This window comes from Gopherus evgoodei, chromosome 11 (genome assembly GCF_007399415.2).
Source record: "Gopherus evgoodei ecotype Sinaloan lineage chromosome 11, rGopEvg1_v1.p, whole genome shotgun sequence".
Lineage (NCBI taxonomy): Eukaryota > Metazoa > Chordata > Testudines > Testudinidae > Gopherus > Gopherus evgoodei.
In genome coordinates, this window is record NC_044332.1 from 27,556,209 (window position 1) to 27,574,090 (window position 17,882).

Consider the following 17,882-nt stretch of genomic DNA (forward strand, 5'->3'; position numbering starts at 1 on the left):
GAGCAGCCCCACTGGGTTCACATGCATAAAGCTAAGTATGTACGTAAGACCCTTGAGCTGATGCAGAGGCCTTTTGACTTCTGTGGGGCTGCAGGAGGGCCCAGGGATCTACTCACATGCATTCAGTTGCAGGATCAAGGCCCCTGTATTTTTTAAAAGCCTTCAAGACAGCCTCTCATTTTGCCCTTCCCATTAACTGTGGGCACAAAAGATAAGACATTTAATTACTTGATTTGGGAGCACAATCAAATAGCTACACGGTTAAATTCAATCACTTTTTTCTGCAGGTGTGGACACAAAAATGCAGATGCAGCATTAGAAGCCATCTTTACATAATTTTTAAAAATTATAGAAATGAGACTATTATGAAGTTCTCTGAATTACACTTGAAATATTTTTCACACAGCAGAGCTTCGTTTATCTCAGTTGTAACTCAGAGAACTCAATCGCAATTGTATTGTGTTAAAGGGCCTGATCCTGGCTTCTTTCATTGCCTGGAGCCTCAGGCAAGGGGTGTGGTTGGATTTTATTTACTTATTATCCCCCACACAAACACACACACACACACCCCTTAGTGGCTTTCATAAACCCACTGAGCTATTTCTCTTTACAAAAAGATAACTAAAGGTGCCTTAAACTGTTCTCCTGCCTTTCTCGGGTCGGGCTGAAACCCATCAGCCAGCCCAGACCAAAGGCAGACAATACTTTCCATTAAAATCAGTCGGTCTCCAGGAAAAAGGGCGGGGGGGGGAGAAAACGCAAGCTCTTGTGTTGCACCCGTCGCATAGCAGGCGGTAGAAGTTTACAGGCTGCAGCCAACGGCTGGCGATGGAACTGGGCCACGGGGCCGGTTTTCTCCGCCTTGCATGAAGTCATGGTTAAAATATGACATTCCGCTTAAAGGGGGGGGGCGGTTAAATCTGCAGCACCAGGGGAAAAGCTGGCGGGCCCGATCCTGCCCCCGGCGAAGGCAACCCCCCCGACACACACACACCCGGCTCCGGGATTGGTTTTCTCGCTGGGGAGGGGACTAGGAAGCCTGTGCGCGCCGCACGAAGTTGCGCGGAGCCCGGACTTGGCGGACTTTCGCCTCCCACTGGGTGGGGAGTGGGAGCCTTTAAGAGAGGCTGGAAGCGCGCTGGGCAGATCGCGTCCAGCGGCGGCTGCCTGCGGGTCCCAGTGGGCTCCACCAGGCGCGCATCAGGAGCGCTGCGGAGGAGGCTACCGGGGGCCCTTGCTGTGCGCCCCGCCATGGGGGAGGATGGGGTGCAGGCCGAGAGGAGCGGCGCCCACGCTCCGCCGAGCCCCGAGGAGCACCTGGAGCAGAGCCCCAGCCCGGAGCCCTCGGGCAGCCCCAGCCCGCTGCCTGCCGCGCTGGGAGAGCCGATCCGGGACGGCTCGCAGGTGAACGCCATCACCGTGCTCACGCTGCTGGACAAGCTGGTGAACATGCTGGACTCGGTGCAGGAGAAACAGCTTAAGATGGAGCAGCGGCAGATCGAGCTGGAGGGCTCGGTGAAGGGCATCCAGGGCGACCTGAGCAAGCTGTGCAAGCACCACACCTCCACCAGCAACGCGGTCAGCAAGCTGCTGGAGAAGTCGCGCAAGGTCAGCGCGCACACCCGCGAGGTGCGGGAGCGCATGGAGCGCCAGTGCGCGCAGGTCAAGCGGCTGGAGAACAACCACGCACAGCTGCTGCGCCGCAACCACTTCAAGGTGCTCATCTTCCAGGTCAGTCCACTGCTGCCGCCTGGACCCTACTGCTCCCCACCCGCTGCTCTCCTGAACTTCCAGGGACTTGGCCCCTTTATCCGTACCCCAGCCCACCCCAGTGGTGGATGGTGCCTTCCTCCTGCTTCTTGCCTAAGGTGTCCAGATGGCAGCGTGAAAAATCAGGACAGGGGATGGAGGGGTAATAAGTGCCTATATAAGACAAAGCCTCAAATATCAGGACTGTCCCTATAAAATCAGGACATCTGGTCACCCTACTCTTGCCCTGTCCTTGGGATCAGACCCATTGCAAGGGGTAGGTGGTTGGAGGTGCCCTCTCTCCAGTGCACAGCCACCTGGCCCCCTGCAGCACCACCTCCACTCTTTCTGCCATAACCATTCTGGCCAGGCCTTGTGGAGCCTTCATTAGGGTGACCAGATAGCAAGTGTGAAAAATCAGAACGAGGTAGGGATAGTGCCTATATAAGAAAGAGCCCCAAAAATTAGGACTGCCCTATAAAATCAGGACATCTGGTCACCCTAGCCTTCATCTACCCTTGGACTGCTGAGAAGGTGTGGCCGACTCTAGCAATGGGGGTCTAAGGGTAGATGAAGGCTAGGGTGACCAAACGTCCCAATTTTATACTGCTCACAGTATACTGAGATTAGTTCCCTTCATTCCCTGGTGAGAAATGTGGCACACGGAGCTGCACAGAACTTGTCAACTCTATGCCAGGCGTGGACACACCAGTTCCTCACCCATGGGCTTCACCCCAGCCCTGCCTTTGCCAGACACTTTCAGAGCTGCAGGTGCACCCACTGGGAGGACACCCTACTGAATTAAATGTGTGTAACCTATGCAATTTCCCTTGGAACCACATGCATTTGCCAGGTCAACGCTGCTAATCATGGCTCAAGGGAGACACTTGGCTTTCTCGTGGAAATACACTGTTCATCTCAATCTTCCTAGGGCCACACGCAGAGAATGCTCAAATTCATCACCTGTGTAGAATGCATCCTTTTTACATAGATACAAATACTTTCCAGACCAGTGCTGTGGTGAACTATGCTCACTTCCCTTATACAACACATGCACTTCCCCCTGGCAGTATATATTCTCTATCACTACTATTGGTGCTTAACTAGCAAGAACACTGATTTACTCACCCATGAAAGTAGGGTGCTCGTTATAAATACATTTTGCATCTCAGTGCCAGACATAACACAAGCCACATTCATTACCATTCTGCAATACCACTACATGATCATGCATACGCACATTTCCCACTTCAGAACTACTAGCACCAACACAGTGTGAGCACACATTCATGGCCAATATGTCTGTATTTTAGCATGTACAGTTGGTAACTCATATGCATGCAACAAATCTTAAGAAAGCATGCACAGAAAACTTTGCATGTCACCAACCGGTTTATATTCACTTTTCCACAGGAAGGGGAAGGAATCCACTGCTGCTGTTATGCTTTCATTGCAGCACAAGAGGAGCTAGTGGAAACTTTCAGAGAGAGCACATAATGCAATTGTTAACTCTTTGAGGTCAGAACTGGGAAAAAGTAACTTGCCCATTTTGATCAAGGAAGTAGAATACTTATAATATTAATAGTTCTTGTTGCCCTCGACATAATGCCAACTTTGATTCTTAGGTTGATCCCAGCATATTCAGCAATCTATTAAAGACAGAGTTGTAAAACTCAGCTTTCTGTTTCTCAGCCTTTCAGTGGCATGAACGAACAGTTTGCATATTTTCTCCTTTTTAAGCAATGATGTGGATTGTACACAACATGAATTTTAACCAAATACAGGACATGCCTTTTACTTCTAAAAAGTGTCACTGAAATTTTGTTTCAGGAAAATCCCATTTCACTTCAGCTAGTTAAATGCTGAAGTGTAAATTTACTTTTTATCCTGTTAAATATCATGTTCATTATATAGTCCACTTTCTCATAGATAGATAGATAGATATAGATACAGATATATAGATAAATATATTTTTTTAATCAGGGTAGTATTAGATTTAAAGATTTGGCAGGCTTAATTAATCTACAGCCCATTCCCTTAGGAAAGACCCCACCTTGCTGCTTATTATTCTTTTGATGCTGTAAGTTAGTATTTTAAAGACAGATGAGGAAGAGATCATGGCACGTATAGGGCTTTTGCAGCCCACAGTCTTTTCCACCTCAAAAGTAACTAAAAAGCTGTGTGCCAGATGTATTAAAAGAGATGCAGTACCTAGGTTTCTAAAAAGAATTTAAGATATTTCATTGAAATTTAAAATAGTACTATCTCATAGGGATCAGGTACCAAAAGATGGTTTTGAGACACAGAATTTAGATTTTAAACCTTTAAATGTGGGGTGGGTTTGGTGCTAAGGCTTTAATTTGATCCAGATGTTTATTACTATTTATATTACAGTAACATCCAGAGATCTCTGTCAGAATCAGGGCATCATTATGCTAAGGGCTATAAAATTTTTTTCAAAAAACGGACATCTTTCTCCAGAGAATGTGTGTTCTAGGATTATGAAAAGACACAACAGGTGGAAGAAACAGACAAAAGGGTGGGGTAATGGTGAGATATTGGCTCAGTTCACTTCTTGCCTTGCTGGGGGCAGCTGGTAGTGCTTTTTAGGCATCATAGTAAAGGTTAGTCTTGAGGAATTTGAAGGAAGACAAGGCAGTGGCTTAAGAGGAAATATTTGCCAAACTAAATCCTCTGAAAAGTTCAGGAACCTTCAAAATGGAGGTTTTGGCCTGAGCCCTTCTTTAATACCAGGTTCCAAAATGCATTATTGGTCACAAAAGCAAACCGAACAATGTAGGCCCATTTGAGCGAGTGACTACAGAAGGAAATTGAGCTTGTGCAGTTCCCATCGCTCAGAGATACTTTTGTACAGAAGGGCGTTGTGTCCTAAATCTCTCTTCTCAGGATACAGTGGACCCAACTCTCCTCTCACTTACATGAACCAACCCCTAGTTGATCCCAGTGTAAATCAGTGGAGCTAACCTGCTGTAAAGCTGGTGTAAATTATAGGAGAATCAGGCCTAACGCCCATATTTAGCAAAGAAAAAAAATCACATTTAACGTCAGTAAATGTATTGCCAAGAGAACAGAGAGACAAGGTAGGTGAGGTATCTCTTTTATCGGACCAACTTCTGTTGATAGAAGAAACAAGTTTTTGAGCTTCGCACAGCTCTTCTTCAGGTCTGGGGATTGTAACTAGGGTGAATAAGCTAACTACAAGTTGGGACAAATGGTTAGGCATAAGGAGTTCACACGTGGTGCAGGGAGACCATTTAGTTTAAACTGAAGTGGGCAATTGAGGTTTAGAACGATAAGCCTAGGGGGTACTCCACATCAGACCTCTCAATCCTCATCCCCAAAGGAAACCTGCACAACACCTTCAAAAGACAAGTTTGGGAACTGAAATTCATGGACACTAGAATTATGCTAGATACTAAAAACCATGGACTAAGCAGAGACACTGGTTATATGGTTCATTACAAGAATTTGTAACACACTCTGCTGCCTGCTCACTTTTAGTTGCCCATTTTATTTTAAGTGGTCTTCTACAGCAGTGTTTCCCTAACTTGGGATGCCACTTATTTAGGAAAAGCCCCTGGCGGGCCAAGCCAGTTTGTTTACCTGCTGCATCCGCAGGTCCGGCCGATTGCGGCTCCCACTGGCCACAGTTCGCCGCTCCAGGCCAATGGGAGCTGCTGGAAGCAACGCGGGCCAGGGATGTACTACGCTTCCCTACACAAGCGGCATCCCAAGTTTGGGAATCACTGTTCTACAGCATACGTGAACCTCTTATGCCTAACAGTCTGGCCTGAGGTTCGCTCAGACACTCTGGTTACCTTCCCCAGATCAGAAGTGCTCTGTGAAGCTTGACCCTTCCAAAACAGAAGTTGGTCCAGTAAAAGATATTACCTCACTTACTTTGTGTCTCTCATGTCCTGGGAGCAACATAGCTACAACAACATTGCTAAGAGATTGTAGTATTTCTTGTCAGTAACACAAACCAGCTGTTAAGAGAAACTTGGGTGTCTTATGGACTAAAGTCCCAGGCAAACATCTCCTGGCCTGTCACATTTGAGTGGCTGGTGTGAAAGAGCTGTTTGGAGAGGTTGGAATTCTCTCCCAGGAGCGAAGATGGGAGGGGCTGGGATTTTCCACCCCAGAGGCTGTGCTGTTCTCTTTGCGAACTTGTATTCAGCTCAAGGGAACAGACTGACCACACCCTGGCAAGGATCCCAGATGTTCACCATGATGCTTTTCTGTTGCCTCTTTCTTTCCTTTTGCATGAGCCTGCTAATAACTGTGTTACCTGTCTGCAGATCTCCACAAAAGCGGTGTGGTCTCTTTAATAGATGTTTAATATGGAAAAGACCTATTAGTCCTCTAAGTGCCCCCCAGCAAAAGAATTATACACAGGAAAAAGCCCAAAAGGATGGGTGGATTTGTGTATGACAGTGGTCAGGGACCTCTGGGCAAAAGAAGCAACTGCTGCTATGATACAGTATTAACATCAGATTTGTTTTTAAAAAGGAATTTGGATGTAGAGCAATTTTGTTTAGTTTAGGTTTTATTTTCTGCTACTTAAAAACAAGTTTAACTTTCATGCTGTGTGTGTCTCATTAAGGACTGTCTCCTGTTTTAGAAAAACAACTTCATGTGAAAATAAAAAGCACAGATTAGGGACTCAGTTCTGAATTTGAGTTTGCTCCCTGTTGCTGTTTTAACAGGAGCATTGGGTGTGCAAGGAAGACATAATTGAGCTCAGGGTTTGTATTTTGTGAGGACAGGCTCTGACTTGTTAGCATCAGATTTCCCTCAATGTATACACTCAATATGAAAATACAGTGAGAACTATTAATTTGCATATTTTATATTCAAATGTAGTTTTTTTCCTCCCTAGACTTTCTGTATTGTTCCTAGTTTGCATATTTATTTAACTGATTCCATATTTTTAATGTTGTCATATCTAAATTATTACAAATACCGTAAGTGGTGCAGCAGTCTAAAACACTGAAGTGACTGTTTTTAAATCCTTGTTAAGCTTTGGTATTGTTCCTGTCTGTTTTGTTGCAACCTCATGACCAACACAATTTTGGACTGCATGGAGTCAAAACAAATTTCATGCTGTCACACATGCATTAAGACAGAGTGAAAGGGGGGGTGATGTAGTAAAATCCAAAATAAAGAGGAATATGGCCTAGTGTTTCAGTAAAATCTCATTTACTATTGGATGGGACAGAAAAATATGCTAAATTATAGCTAGGGATCAGTACATTGGTATTCAAGTACAGAGTATTCAAGCCCCTTCCAGTCACTGCAGTTAGTGAATATTTGATCCTGAAATGAAGTGAGCAAGAGAGAGCCACAGGCAATTAACTATGTGTTTGCATTTTGTTGCCTCAACCAGCATAACAAACAGCCTTCTGAAAAAGCACCTTCATGTTCAAAAGTAAAGAAACAAAATAAAAGGGAAAGTAAGCAAGCTATGGATGATGTGCTGAAAACTATTAACTTATTAGAGAACTTGCGTCTACAACGTCCCGCTTAGTACTGTGCCCACACCCATTTACAAACTCAAAGAGCAGGTGTGGTCTGAGGAAAAGTGGAAGGAGTTAGAACTTTTCTGATCAGTAGTAACTTACTCAACAGAAATCTGCTCTGCCATTTGTCAAAACACCCATTTAGAATATTAGATGGTTAAGCCTTGAACAGCCTTCTGAAAAATAACAAGGTTTTCCTCTGCATGTGACATCCTCTTATTACATAAAAGCAGACACAAGTACATCCCACCTCTGTAACTTTAAATGAATAATTAGCTGATTATTATGGAGCATTATAGAGGTTAAGAATTTTTATCTACTGAAAACTGGATGTTTCAGGGCCCCCCCCATGTTTTTTAATATTAAAATAAATTAGAATTTGCAGTACTTTGATTTAACAGTTTAGAAATGTCACTGAATTGACCTTGAACTGAACAGTGTTGGTTCTTCTCTGGATCAGACTCAGTATATGATCAATTTCACGTGAAACAATTTTGCTATATTAAATATTTTTAAGATCCCACTCATCCTTACTCAGACAGAATTCCATGAAAGTCAAAGGGAGTTCTATCTGAGGAAGGATGGCAGGATTTGGGCCTCTTATTTTATATAGTTCAGCTTTTAAAGCAAAGCTTAATACATTCTAAACAATATAATTTACAAGTGATTGTCTGAAACCTTGTAATCAAAGGGTCCCCAACGTGGTGCTGACAAGCAGCATCATCGAGAGGCATCGCCCCCAAATTTCTGCGGCATTTCGGCAGTGACACCTTTCAATGACGCTGCTTGCCGCCGACAAGTTAAATCATCAAGAGGCGTCACCGCCAAAATGCCGCAGAAATTTGGCAGCATTTCGGCAGGTGCTCCACTGCCGTCACGGTCCTTCGTCTAGTGCCCGCCAGACGAGAAGATTGGGGACCACTGTTGTAATCTGTTCTATTCACATTCTTATACCTGAATATTGGACCATGCAGAATTGTCCACAAAACTTCGAATTGTCCAGATTTGAAAGAATCTGGATAGTTAGGCTAGTAAACTTTTATACTTGCTGTCTCATACTTGATTCTCCATATAGTTGTTTTGGGGTCAAATGAGCAATTGTACCCACTCATATAGTCCATATTTCGGTAATGAAATTGGAGAACATTATAAATATTTGAATTGCAGTAAGAGCTTTCTTGGATCGTTAAAGCTGCTGTGATAAATAGTTACTTTCTGGTCATCGTAAACCAAGTTAAAAATCACAAGACTACATACTGTGCCCACTTATTTCCAGTGCTCAGCACCAGAACAAAATCTTTATATGTAAACATGTAGCAAGAGTGACCGTTTTATTAGGATTACACTGTGGGAAAGTACAGAACATTTTGGGAGTGTCCTTTGTCCAAGTGTATTATTAATTGTTAGTTCAAGGTCAATAGAAACAACAGAAAAGTGAAATGTACAAATATCTCACAAAAGTGTTTTGCATCCTTTTTCTTTTGTAACCTTGAAGAATATTCCTCACGCATGAAGCACACTTGTTTAAAATTCTGTCCATAGGTGTACGTATAATTTGTTTCCAGGAAGGCTACGTAGTGGACTAGCAGCAAAGGAATGTGACTTTACATTTTGTATGTGGCTTGGTTTTTTAAAATAAAGTTTGGTGTTTGCAATGCATTCATCCGGTCATTTCTGTGCAGCCTCACCAGAAATCTTAACTCAAGAGACCATTTTCTCTAGGGATCACATCCCATGCTAATGAACAGAGCTTTTGAATTGCGTGGTGTTTTTCCCCTTAAATGTAGTCTCTTGCCCACTAAGGACAGACCTGAGACCATTGCATCTGGCACGTAGCCCTTTTTATATCTAAAAGATGTTTTGAATTTTTTCCCCCACAATCTGGGGTGACTGGGGTATCTCCTAAGCTTTGCCAAGTTAAAAATGATTAAGTAATATGAATGCAGAACATGCAGATATTACAATGGTAAGAAAAGAAAAAGGAATATTCTAGGTTTGCTTGCTTTTCTTTCTTAGGACACAATCCTGCAGAAACCTGCCACCAAACATAGTGCTTACTACTGGAAGATGTCCCTTTTGAACTCCTCAGGGTTGCAAGCGCTGTACTCAGTAGTAACTATTTGCAGGAGGTGGCCCTTAATTTCCAGTTCCAGCTCTTTCCCCTGCTCAGCCTGATCTTTATTTAGAGACTTCTGGAATACATCCCTCCCTGACCCTTCTTGGTTATGAAAAAAGAAAACAGGCAGCTGTTGTCCAGCTCAAATGCTTGATGCAAAGAACTACTGTTATTCTCTATGGCATGTAACATTAGTCAGTCTCCTTTAATTTTTGCTTGATTTTTTAATTTCATTTTTTAGAAGTTTCATAGATGTGTTTAGTTTATATATCCCATCCCCCGTTCTCCCCACCCCGCAAATAAAAAAAATCAGTACCATTCCTTCTGTATTGGAAACACAACATATTCTAATCATCATGGGATGGATCACCCACAGGAGAGGAATAAGGAAAACCTGTGCAAAGTTCTTCAGAGTTTCTACCATGATACTCCATCAAGGGAAAGGAGAGGCTGGGTTCCAACCCACCCAGAAAGGGTTTGGGGTTAGACTGCACACAGCTCAAAGGATCCCTGAGGGATCTGCAGGAGGCCCGCACTCCTCCACATGTAAACCCTGTGCCCTCTCACTAGCTGTGGAGCACTTGTGGCTGCCCATAGGGCCTCTTTAAAAGCCAAGCCTCTCCCTCTTCTGCTGCTTCCTGCTCTCCTCCCAGAGCTCAACCCTCCAGGGCACTGCTCCATCCAGAGGAGGTGGTGACATGGGCAGGGTGAGAGCAACGTGCCAAAGGTCTCGTCCTCATGTGAATCAAGGTGGGCAAAATCCGGCTCCATCAAACTGTTAAAGCAGTGTTCAAGCTACTGCAATCAAAGTTAAACAGAACTCAAAATATTGAACCATATCATCAGTGGTAGTAAAACTTATTGAAATCAATGAGGCGTAACCAATTTACACCAGCGGATTTAGTCCATTCTTTACAAACATATTTTACTAACTTTTAGCAACTATGTATTTTTCTCTCTCAAAGCACAATTAATCCTACTTTCCATGCATATTGCACTTTCCATCTGAGGATCTCAAAACGCATAATATTTTAAGGAAATGAGACATGCTGTACCTGTGTCATAGGTCAGCAGTATATCCCTATTTTACAGATAAGGAAACGGAAGCACAGAGAGGTTATATGACTTGCTTGAGGTCATGTGGTGAGTCTGTGACAGAACCAAGAACTGAACCCAAACTTCCCAGTGTTCAGTCGCATGCCTTAACCACAACCCAGCCTTTTCCTCTAGCGTTAGATTTACAGCTTTGCGGTTAAACCCTTATTATCTAATTTAAATGACAGAATAGGATTGATTCATATGCTATATCTACATATTTTGAGCCCTCTGAAACTGAAATCTCACAGTTGGCAGCTCATTTGCCTTAACCTGTACAACAGAATGGTTGAGAGGGTTTTGAGTGGCTTCTTGCTGGCTAAATATACCAAAACATAAAAAATGTTCAGCTTCCTTCATCTCATTGTTAACAAAAAACAAAAAACCAACAATGTAACATTGTGCAGGGTTATGCTTTGTTTATCAAATTTGTGTCCCGTGAACCATGAAACTCAAATATTGTCAACTCTTTCAGGAGGAAAATGAGATTCCTGCCAACGTGTTTGTGAAAGAACCCATTCCCAGTATTACAGAAGGAAAAGAAGAGCCTGTGGATGAGAACAAAACTCTGGAAGAAACCTTGCATACAGTGGAGCTGTCATCCGATGATGAAATGCCTCATGACGAAGATGGTCTAGATGACAGCGCAGAGGAAAAAATGGGAGAATCAAGAGCTGAGAAGATAAAAAGATCAAGCCTCAAGAAAGTGGACAGCCTCAAGAAAGCATTTTCTCGCCAAAATATTGAGAAAAAGATGAACAAGATCAGCACAAAAATTGTGTCAGTTGAACGACGGGAGAAGATTAAGAAATCGCTCACCCCACATCATCAGAAATCTTCCTCCTCAAAAAGCTCCTCTTTCAAAGTGTCTCCCCTCACACTGAACGTGAAGAAAGTCCATGAAGGAGAGACCCCTGCTGAAACTGAGGACAAACCAACAGAAACTACAAGCAGTGAGCAGGTAGCGAATGAGGAGGAGACGTCATTTACTGAGGGGCTCTCGGATATCACACCTCCAACTTCTCTAATTGAGGAAGGCAAAGCAATAGCTGATTCTCTGGAGAAAGAAAGCAGAGAAGGGGACATGATGATAAACAGCAACATTGAGCTCTCAATTGTTGAAGATGATGAAGAATATGGGACAGCACTAGAAGTTTCTAGCCAGCGACTGTATGATGAAAGAAACAAACCAACCAGTGGGGAAACGGAACAATCTGATGAAGAAGCAACTCAAGCAGCTGTTCTCCAGATAGACCAAACTGCATAATAAATCTGAGCTTTCCTTTGTGTTCAGAAATGCAAACAGGTTTAGTTAAGCAAAGAAGCAGTGTATATTTCTGTTACACATACAATGTATCGGGTGACAGTGATTAAGTTTGTTTTCTGTGCAGTGCTAAGGTATTGCATAGTATTGAGATGCAGAGTGAACAAGGTCTACTATGCAGGCAACCTACAAAGGTGCTCCACTCCTATGCTAGGTCAAAAAGCTGGTAATATTACTTTAGAGTTGCTGCAGTCAGTTGCAATTGGAGATATCAAGAAAAGAACCTGACCAGTGGAGGCAGGCTTGTCAACTGGATTTTTAAGTTAGATCAGGGAAGTGCTTGGATAGTAATCAAGAAATATTTTTTCCCTCTTAATGCAGTATTTTGTAGCTATGTAGTAGTTCATATATAAACTTGATGTCACTGAACACTCTAGCTTAGCTTACCTTGCCTTGCCATGTCCTGGATATGCTAATGGATTCAGTAATTGTTGTATAAACGTGTATATTTTATTTTGGGCATGGCTCCATTTTACATTCTGACTAGAAGAGCAGAATATGCAAAGGGTGAAATCCTGCCTCCTGAATTCAGGGGAGTTTTGCCATTGAGCGGGGCCAGGATTTCACCCAGAGTCTTTTGTTAGTCACTTAATAGAAACAACTGTTTATATGGCAAAGGGAGACATGATTTTGTAATTTACAGCAGTTTATAGAAAAATATGACTGACAAAGATGAATGTGTAAGTAGCTACAGTACTTACCATGAGATTTTAGGTAATGCTTGGCAAAAATAGTGACAGAGACAGAAACTAGGGATGATATGATAGAAACTTAGAGGCGATATGATGAAAGAGCAGAAGGGGAAAATGTGAAAAAGAAAAGGAAAAAAATCTCTACTGCCAGCATAAAGAATATACACACAAATAACACAATTAAATTTCTACTTATTCCTTAGAGCAGTATAGTTTCAATCTTTGCACCTGTACCTAAGAATATTTTGAAAATAACATAATTTATCTATATAAAGATTTTCATATATGTAATGCTATACCTACAGAATAGTTACATAGTTACAGGGATGTAAGGATAATTTTTGAAAAAGGTAAAGTTTTGTGTTTCTGGTCAAGATGTTGAAGGATAACAGTGTGTTGTGGTTTTAACTGTTTGGCAAAGAGGCCAATTTATACAATTTGTGGGGTTGGATTCTCCACTAACTTTACAACTTTCACACAAAAAAATTCCTATATATTCTCAAATTACAGGTTGCAAATTTTGAAAAGGCATTAAAAAGGAGGGGTTAAAGAAATTTCATTCCGTTTGAATTTTCATTCCACCTACTTATAAATGAAAAAAAAAACCATTAATTGCCTTACATCCATGTTATTTTTATGCATTTTTGTTTTCTGTTTCCTGAATACTGAATTCTTGTTACATAACATTGCACTAACATGTTGCTTCCTTCCTTGTATTTAAATTTACAAATGATTTAAAAGGTTTTCTAAGAAAAAATACACATTACGGAATGCTTACCAGAGATCACACCATGGAGGGAAGCAATCTCTTGAATCAGTAAATCGCACTGGAAATTAGCCTATAAGAATAGCGGATATTAAACAGGCACTGTTAAAAGTTAAGCTCTTTATTATATATTATCATATGAGAACTATCATCTGTAAGAAGAATGACTACATAATCCATGCAGCAACATTATTTTGTATTAACCAAAATGTAACTCAGTTATTCAATATTGTAACTAACTACAGATGTGATGAAGTAAATAAAAAAAAATCAAACTAATATAAGCGTGTCAGTGTTTGGGCAAAGAAATGTGAGAGGTTGGTAAAAACAAAATTAAAGACTATACATTTACTACTTGGTTTGTGTCCCAATTGACCCAATAACATTTATTTCTTGTTCCCTTGTTCTTATTTAGAAATCCAAGCACCATTTCTCAAATTTAACTTTTCAAACATCACCTTGCCAGCTTGCTAAAACATCTGAATATTTTCAGACAGCTTGATAAATTTGATAGCTCCATCTGCATTTTTATTGCATTGTACTAGACTTTTAATAATTTAAATGCTCCTACAAGCATAATTGTATTGAACTGTACATTTTGTTTAGTCACACAGATAAATTTGTGTCTTCTAGAGTGCCACATAGCCTTAGTAGACTTAATTTTACTGACAAGCCAAAGCATACATGTTTAACCCTTATGGAACAATTGTCAACTTCTTGCAGCCATGAAATGCTAGCTAGGGAACCTAAAGATGTCTGTTTTGTTTCTCCTTATAAGCTTTAATTCAAACAGTATCACTGAAAAAAATGGCAGTCAGACACTTTTTGTCATGTTTTACAGACACTGGACTTAATTACATGCTCAGTGTTCTAAGAGCTTTAAAACCCCATACAGTAAGAACTCCAGGTGTTTAGCACCTTTGAAAAATCAGCCCAATAGAGAATTAGTACAAATAATTATTTCAAGAAACATCGTATACACAGGGATTAGTCATAGGGCCAGAATTAAACTTCTAAGATTATATATTTATATATTTAAAAGACCAACAGGTCCAACATCAAATTATCTTTGTATAAAATTCATGAGTTTATTCTGTTGTCTATCTGCTTTATTGCATCCCATAACTCAGAGAAATTCCTTTGTTCCAAGCTATCTTAAAGTCTCTTTCTGTCTTTGATTTCCTTGACTCCTGAAAATGAAAATTAGGCCCTATAATACACTTTCATGGCCAATTGTCTGCAGTGGCAGCATATTTTTTCCAAGTAAAAAAAATAAATATGTGGTTGTCAACCTGACAACTTACACATTTCACCCAGGGGTGTGAATCATGTTTTATGTGATAACAGATATTTATATATTTAAACAAAGGTGCATCTGCTTCTCTGGACACCTTTGATATCATGTACAAAAAATGTAGGTTTCTTAACGCGAGTTTTGCGCAAAGATTAAGTACAGTACAGACCATATGGTAGAAATACATTAATGGCAGCCTATAGCTGCTAGTGCTTCTATTTCCAGTGCCATAAAAACGGCTGACATTCCTATCCACTTCTGGGTGAAAAGGCAAGGAGCATTCCTTTGACCTTCATTCGTTATCTCTGGTACTGGACACTATAAGAAGACACCTCTGTGAAAAAACATGGTGATATGGGCCTTCTCTATCCCTTTATTATCAAATAAGGAGAACTAGAGTGATGGCTTGCACTACAGAAGCTTTGTTATATATAGATATATATATATAAAGATATACATGCCAGAAGTTACGGTATTTTTACACTGTTTACGCTGAAAAAATTAAAATACAGTTTTCCATCTGGCCTCGTAACCTCTATAATGCAAACACTAATTGATAGCCATACAAGTTATAGTGTTGGGTATGCTCAGTAAAGCTAGTGCAAAAATGACACCTTGTTAGTGAACATACCTGCTGACAATGGGACCAGTCCATCAGCCACTAATGTCAGTGGAAAGACGCCCGTTGACTTCAGTGGGTTTAGATTGGGCTCTGTGAGTCACATTATGCACCAGAGCCATACATACAATTCCCATTGATATGAGGACATGATATGGCTCTGTATCTCCCTAATCCTATTCGCTTAGTTCATCAACAGAATAAAAAGTTTTACTGCTATCAGCAGTGTAGAGCCAACACAGCTGCAGAAAAGCAAGCTCTATTCTGCTTTGAATGGTGCATCATTAGCAAAATTTCCAGCTAAGTTCTGATTTCAGGGTCTTTACTGTTGGTAATTACATACAAAGGAGAGAACACAGCTCAATTTTTCAGATAAATTGAGTTTGCAGTTGGAAAAAAAAAATCTTGTTTTGAACCTATAACCTGAGCAAACATGCTGCAGAACCCACTGATGGAGCATGAACATGAAACATCAAGCTGTCATTTTCACAGCCAATTTTCTTACCATACCTCATCATTGAAAGTGCTGGAGGGCAACTGTGGTTTGCAAACCCATCCCTTCTAATTATTTTTCCCCCTCACGGTGAGTAAGGTAAGATGGGCTAGATTCAGGGATGTAAAGATTGCACTTCTCTGTGCCACTTCAGTCCCCTGCTTGCTAATGGGAAGATTAATCTCAACGAAGGGCAGGCAGTTGTACTACCACGTACCTTTGTTAGTGCTTGGCTTATGTTCGTAGCTGGAGCTCCTTTGGAGACAGCAAATGCTGAATCTACAGGGGCTACACCCTGCTTCTGGTCCATGCCCCTCTCATTCCCAAGCTAGTGGAAGGAGAGGCTGTAGCTTCTTTCCACTACTTTGGAGTTTCTATTGCTGGATTCCTGTGCCAGCACCAACCCCAGGTGGAATCTAGCTGTATGTGTGTAGAATCCTTAAGACATTTATGCTTCTTTTTCTGCTTTCTCTGCCCTTTTTTCAACCAGGTCCCCTTCCTTTTCCCCTCCCACTCAAATGTACATGCTGTTGTTTGAGGTACACACTAAATTCACTCAACTAACTTTTCTAATTGTGTATGTTTTGATTTAACCATCAGTTAAACCTTCAGTGTCTCTTGTGTGAGCATCCCACATACTGAAGTGCATCGCTCTAACACAAAATGAATCTGCTAGAGTTTGCTAGTTATCTTTCTTTCAAATCAGGGATTAGCATCTACTGTATGACCTTTGGCACTAACCTCCTTTTCCATAGCAACACAAAAGGGAACAAACTATGAGTCATAATTTCTCTGTAGGAGACTCTTTTCTTTTTCTTTTTTTTGGGAGGGGAAGGGGGTGTAATTTTGATCATTTTATAGTTCCTAAAATATATTAGCTGATTTATAGCTCTGGCATGCCAGCTTTTGATTCTGCTTTGTCTGAACATACAGAAAGAAGAGGTCTCCATTACTTTTTTTTGCTATGTGACTGTGACAAGACTGAACGAGACGTTAAACAATATATTTGACCCTAATTGTAATTCTCTGGGTCTTTAAGCTCCCATGGCATTCAGTTTTCCTACAAAGAGATAGTCATTTGCCTTGGTTTTAATAATTTTAAATGATACTGATCTGCAAAAAAAAACAAAAAACGTGCCTTAATGTGCTCTGTAAATCGGGTTCTGACAGCTGGATTGGATCCCATCTGAAAACCACTACATATCATACTTCATGGCTGTTAACTTGTAGGCATGCTATGCTGTCAGTAAGTAGCTTTAAATCCTCCCACATTTCTGCTCACATGTAACAGTGGCAAAATACTGCCTGAAATAAAGTGTATCTGTCTCAGAGCAACAGTAGAGTGCTCTGTGCTTCCATCTGGTTTAGGAACAACCTACTGTAAATAGTACGCTCCTTGGAGCACCTCTGTGGAGTGGAGGTATCAACGAGGTGATAGGACTGTTTGAGAGAGTCTAACTGCCAGCTACATTCCTCTTCCAGCTTAATCTGCTATTGTCTGGAGTGAAGGATTCAAGACACCCTGCGGTGCAATCCACCCATTTACTTCCAATAGGACCAGGACTAGGGGCCGAGCGGGAAAGCGGATTGGTAACAGAAAAACAAAATTGGTCAACTGCCATAACCTTGAACAAAGAGGCAGATATGAGTGTAAACCAGAGCTTTCTTGTCACGCCAAAATCCTAGCACCAACATTTACAATGTATTCATTACCACAAAGACTCCATTAACATGGAGTTAAGATTACCCAGTTCTGCCTCATGCCTTTCCAGAATATAGAAGCTCACACCAACTTAGACCTGTCACAAATGGGCCACACCCAGCCACAACTAAATACATAGCTAGGTTAGAAAACCAGAATGGCACAGTCAATGTAATGCCAACTGCACCACACACCCTTCACTCCTCCCCTTTTAGGCTAAACTCAGACCTCTGAAATACAGGAAATAAGGGGTCAAGATAATGCCTCCCACACCACACCTCCATACAACCTTCACACTTCCCCCTTTGGAAAAGAGATCACAGGACCATAACCATACCAAAGATATGGAGGAGAGCGAAGAAGAGTACTTTGGGGAACCCGTAAGGACTTCAAAGCTGTTCAAGCCATTTCATTCTTATAAGAAGTTGTCCCTAAGACATCACCTTAGCTTATCCCTCAATGACCCTGCTGGACCAGCAATGTGGAAACAAA

The 17,882-nt window shown here is 41.5% G+C and overlaps 1 protein-coding gene across 1 annotated transcript; it reads left to right on the forward strand.

Annotated features, from left to right (window-relative positions):
• Positions 1-922: 922 nt before the first annotated feature.
• On the forward strand, positions 923-13,633 carry CAVIN2 (caveolae associated protein 2). The gene is made up of 2 exons (XM_030580818.1): positions 923-1,731; positions 10,976-13,633. The coding sequence occupies exons 1-2, from the start codon at positions 1,252-1,254 to the stop codon at positions 11,765-11,767; spliced, it is 1,272 nt and encodes a 423-aa protein (XP_030436678.1). The 5' UTR covers positions 923-1,251; the 3' UTR covers positions 11,768-13,633.
• Positions 13,634-17,882: the final 4,249 nt, after the last annotated feature.

Coding starts and splice junctions, on each gene's coding strand:
- CAVIN2 (XM_030580818.1), top strand. CDS start 1,252: ATGGGGGAGGATGGGGTGCAGGCCGAGAGGAGCGGCGCCCACGCTCCG. Junction 1,732..10,975: donor TCAAGGTGCTCATCTTCCAG/GTCAGTCCACTG, acceptor CAACTCTTTCAG/GAGGAAAATGAGATTCCTGC.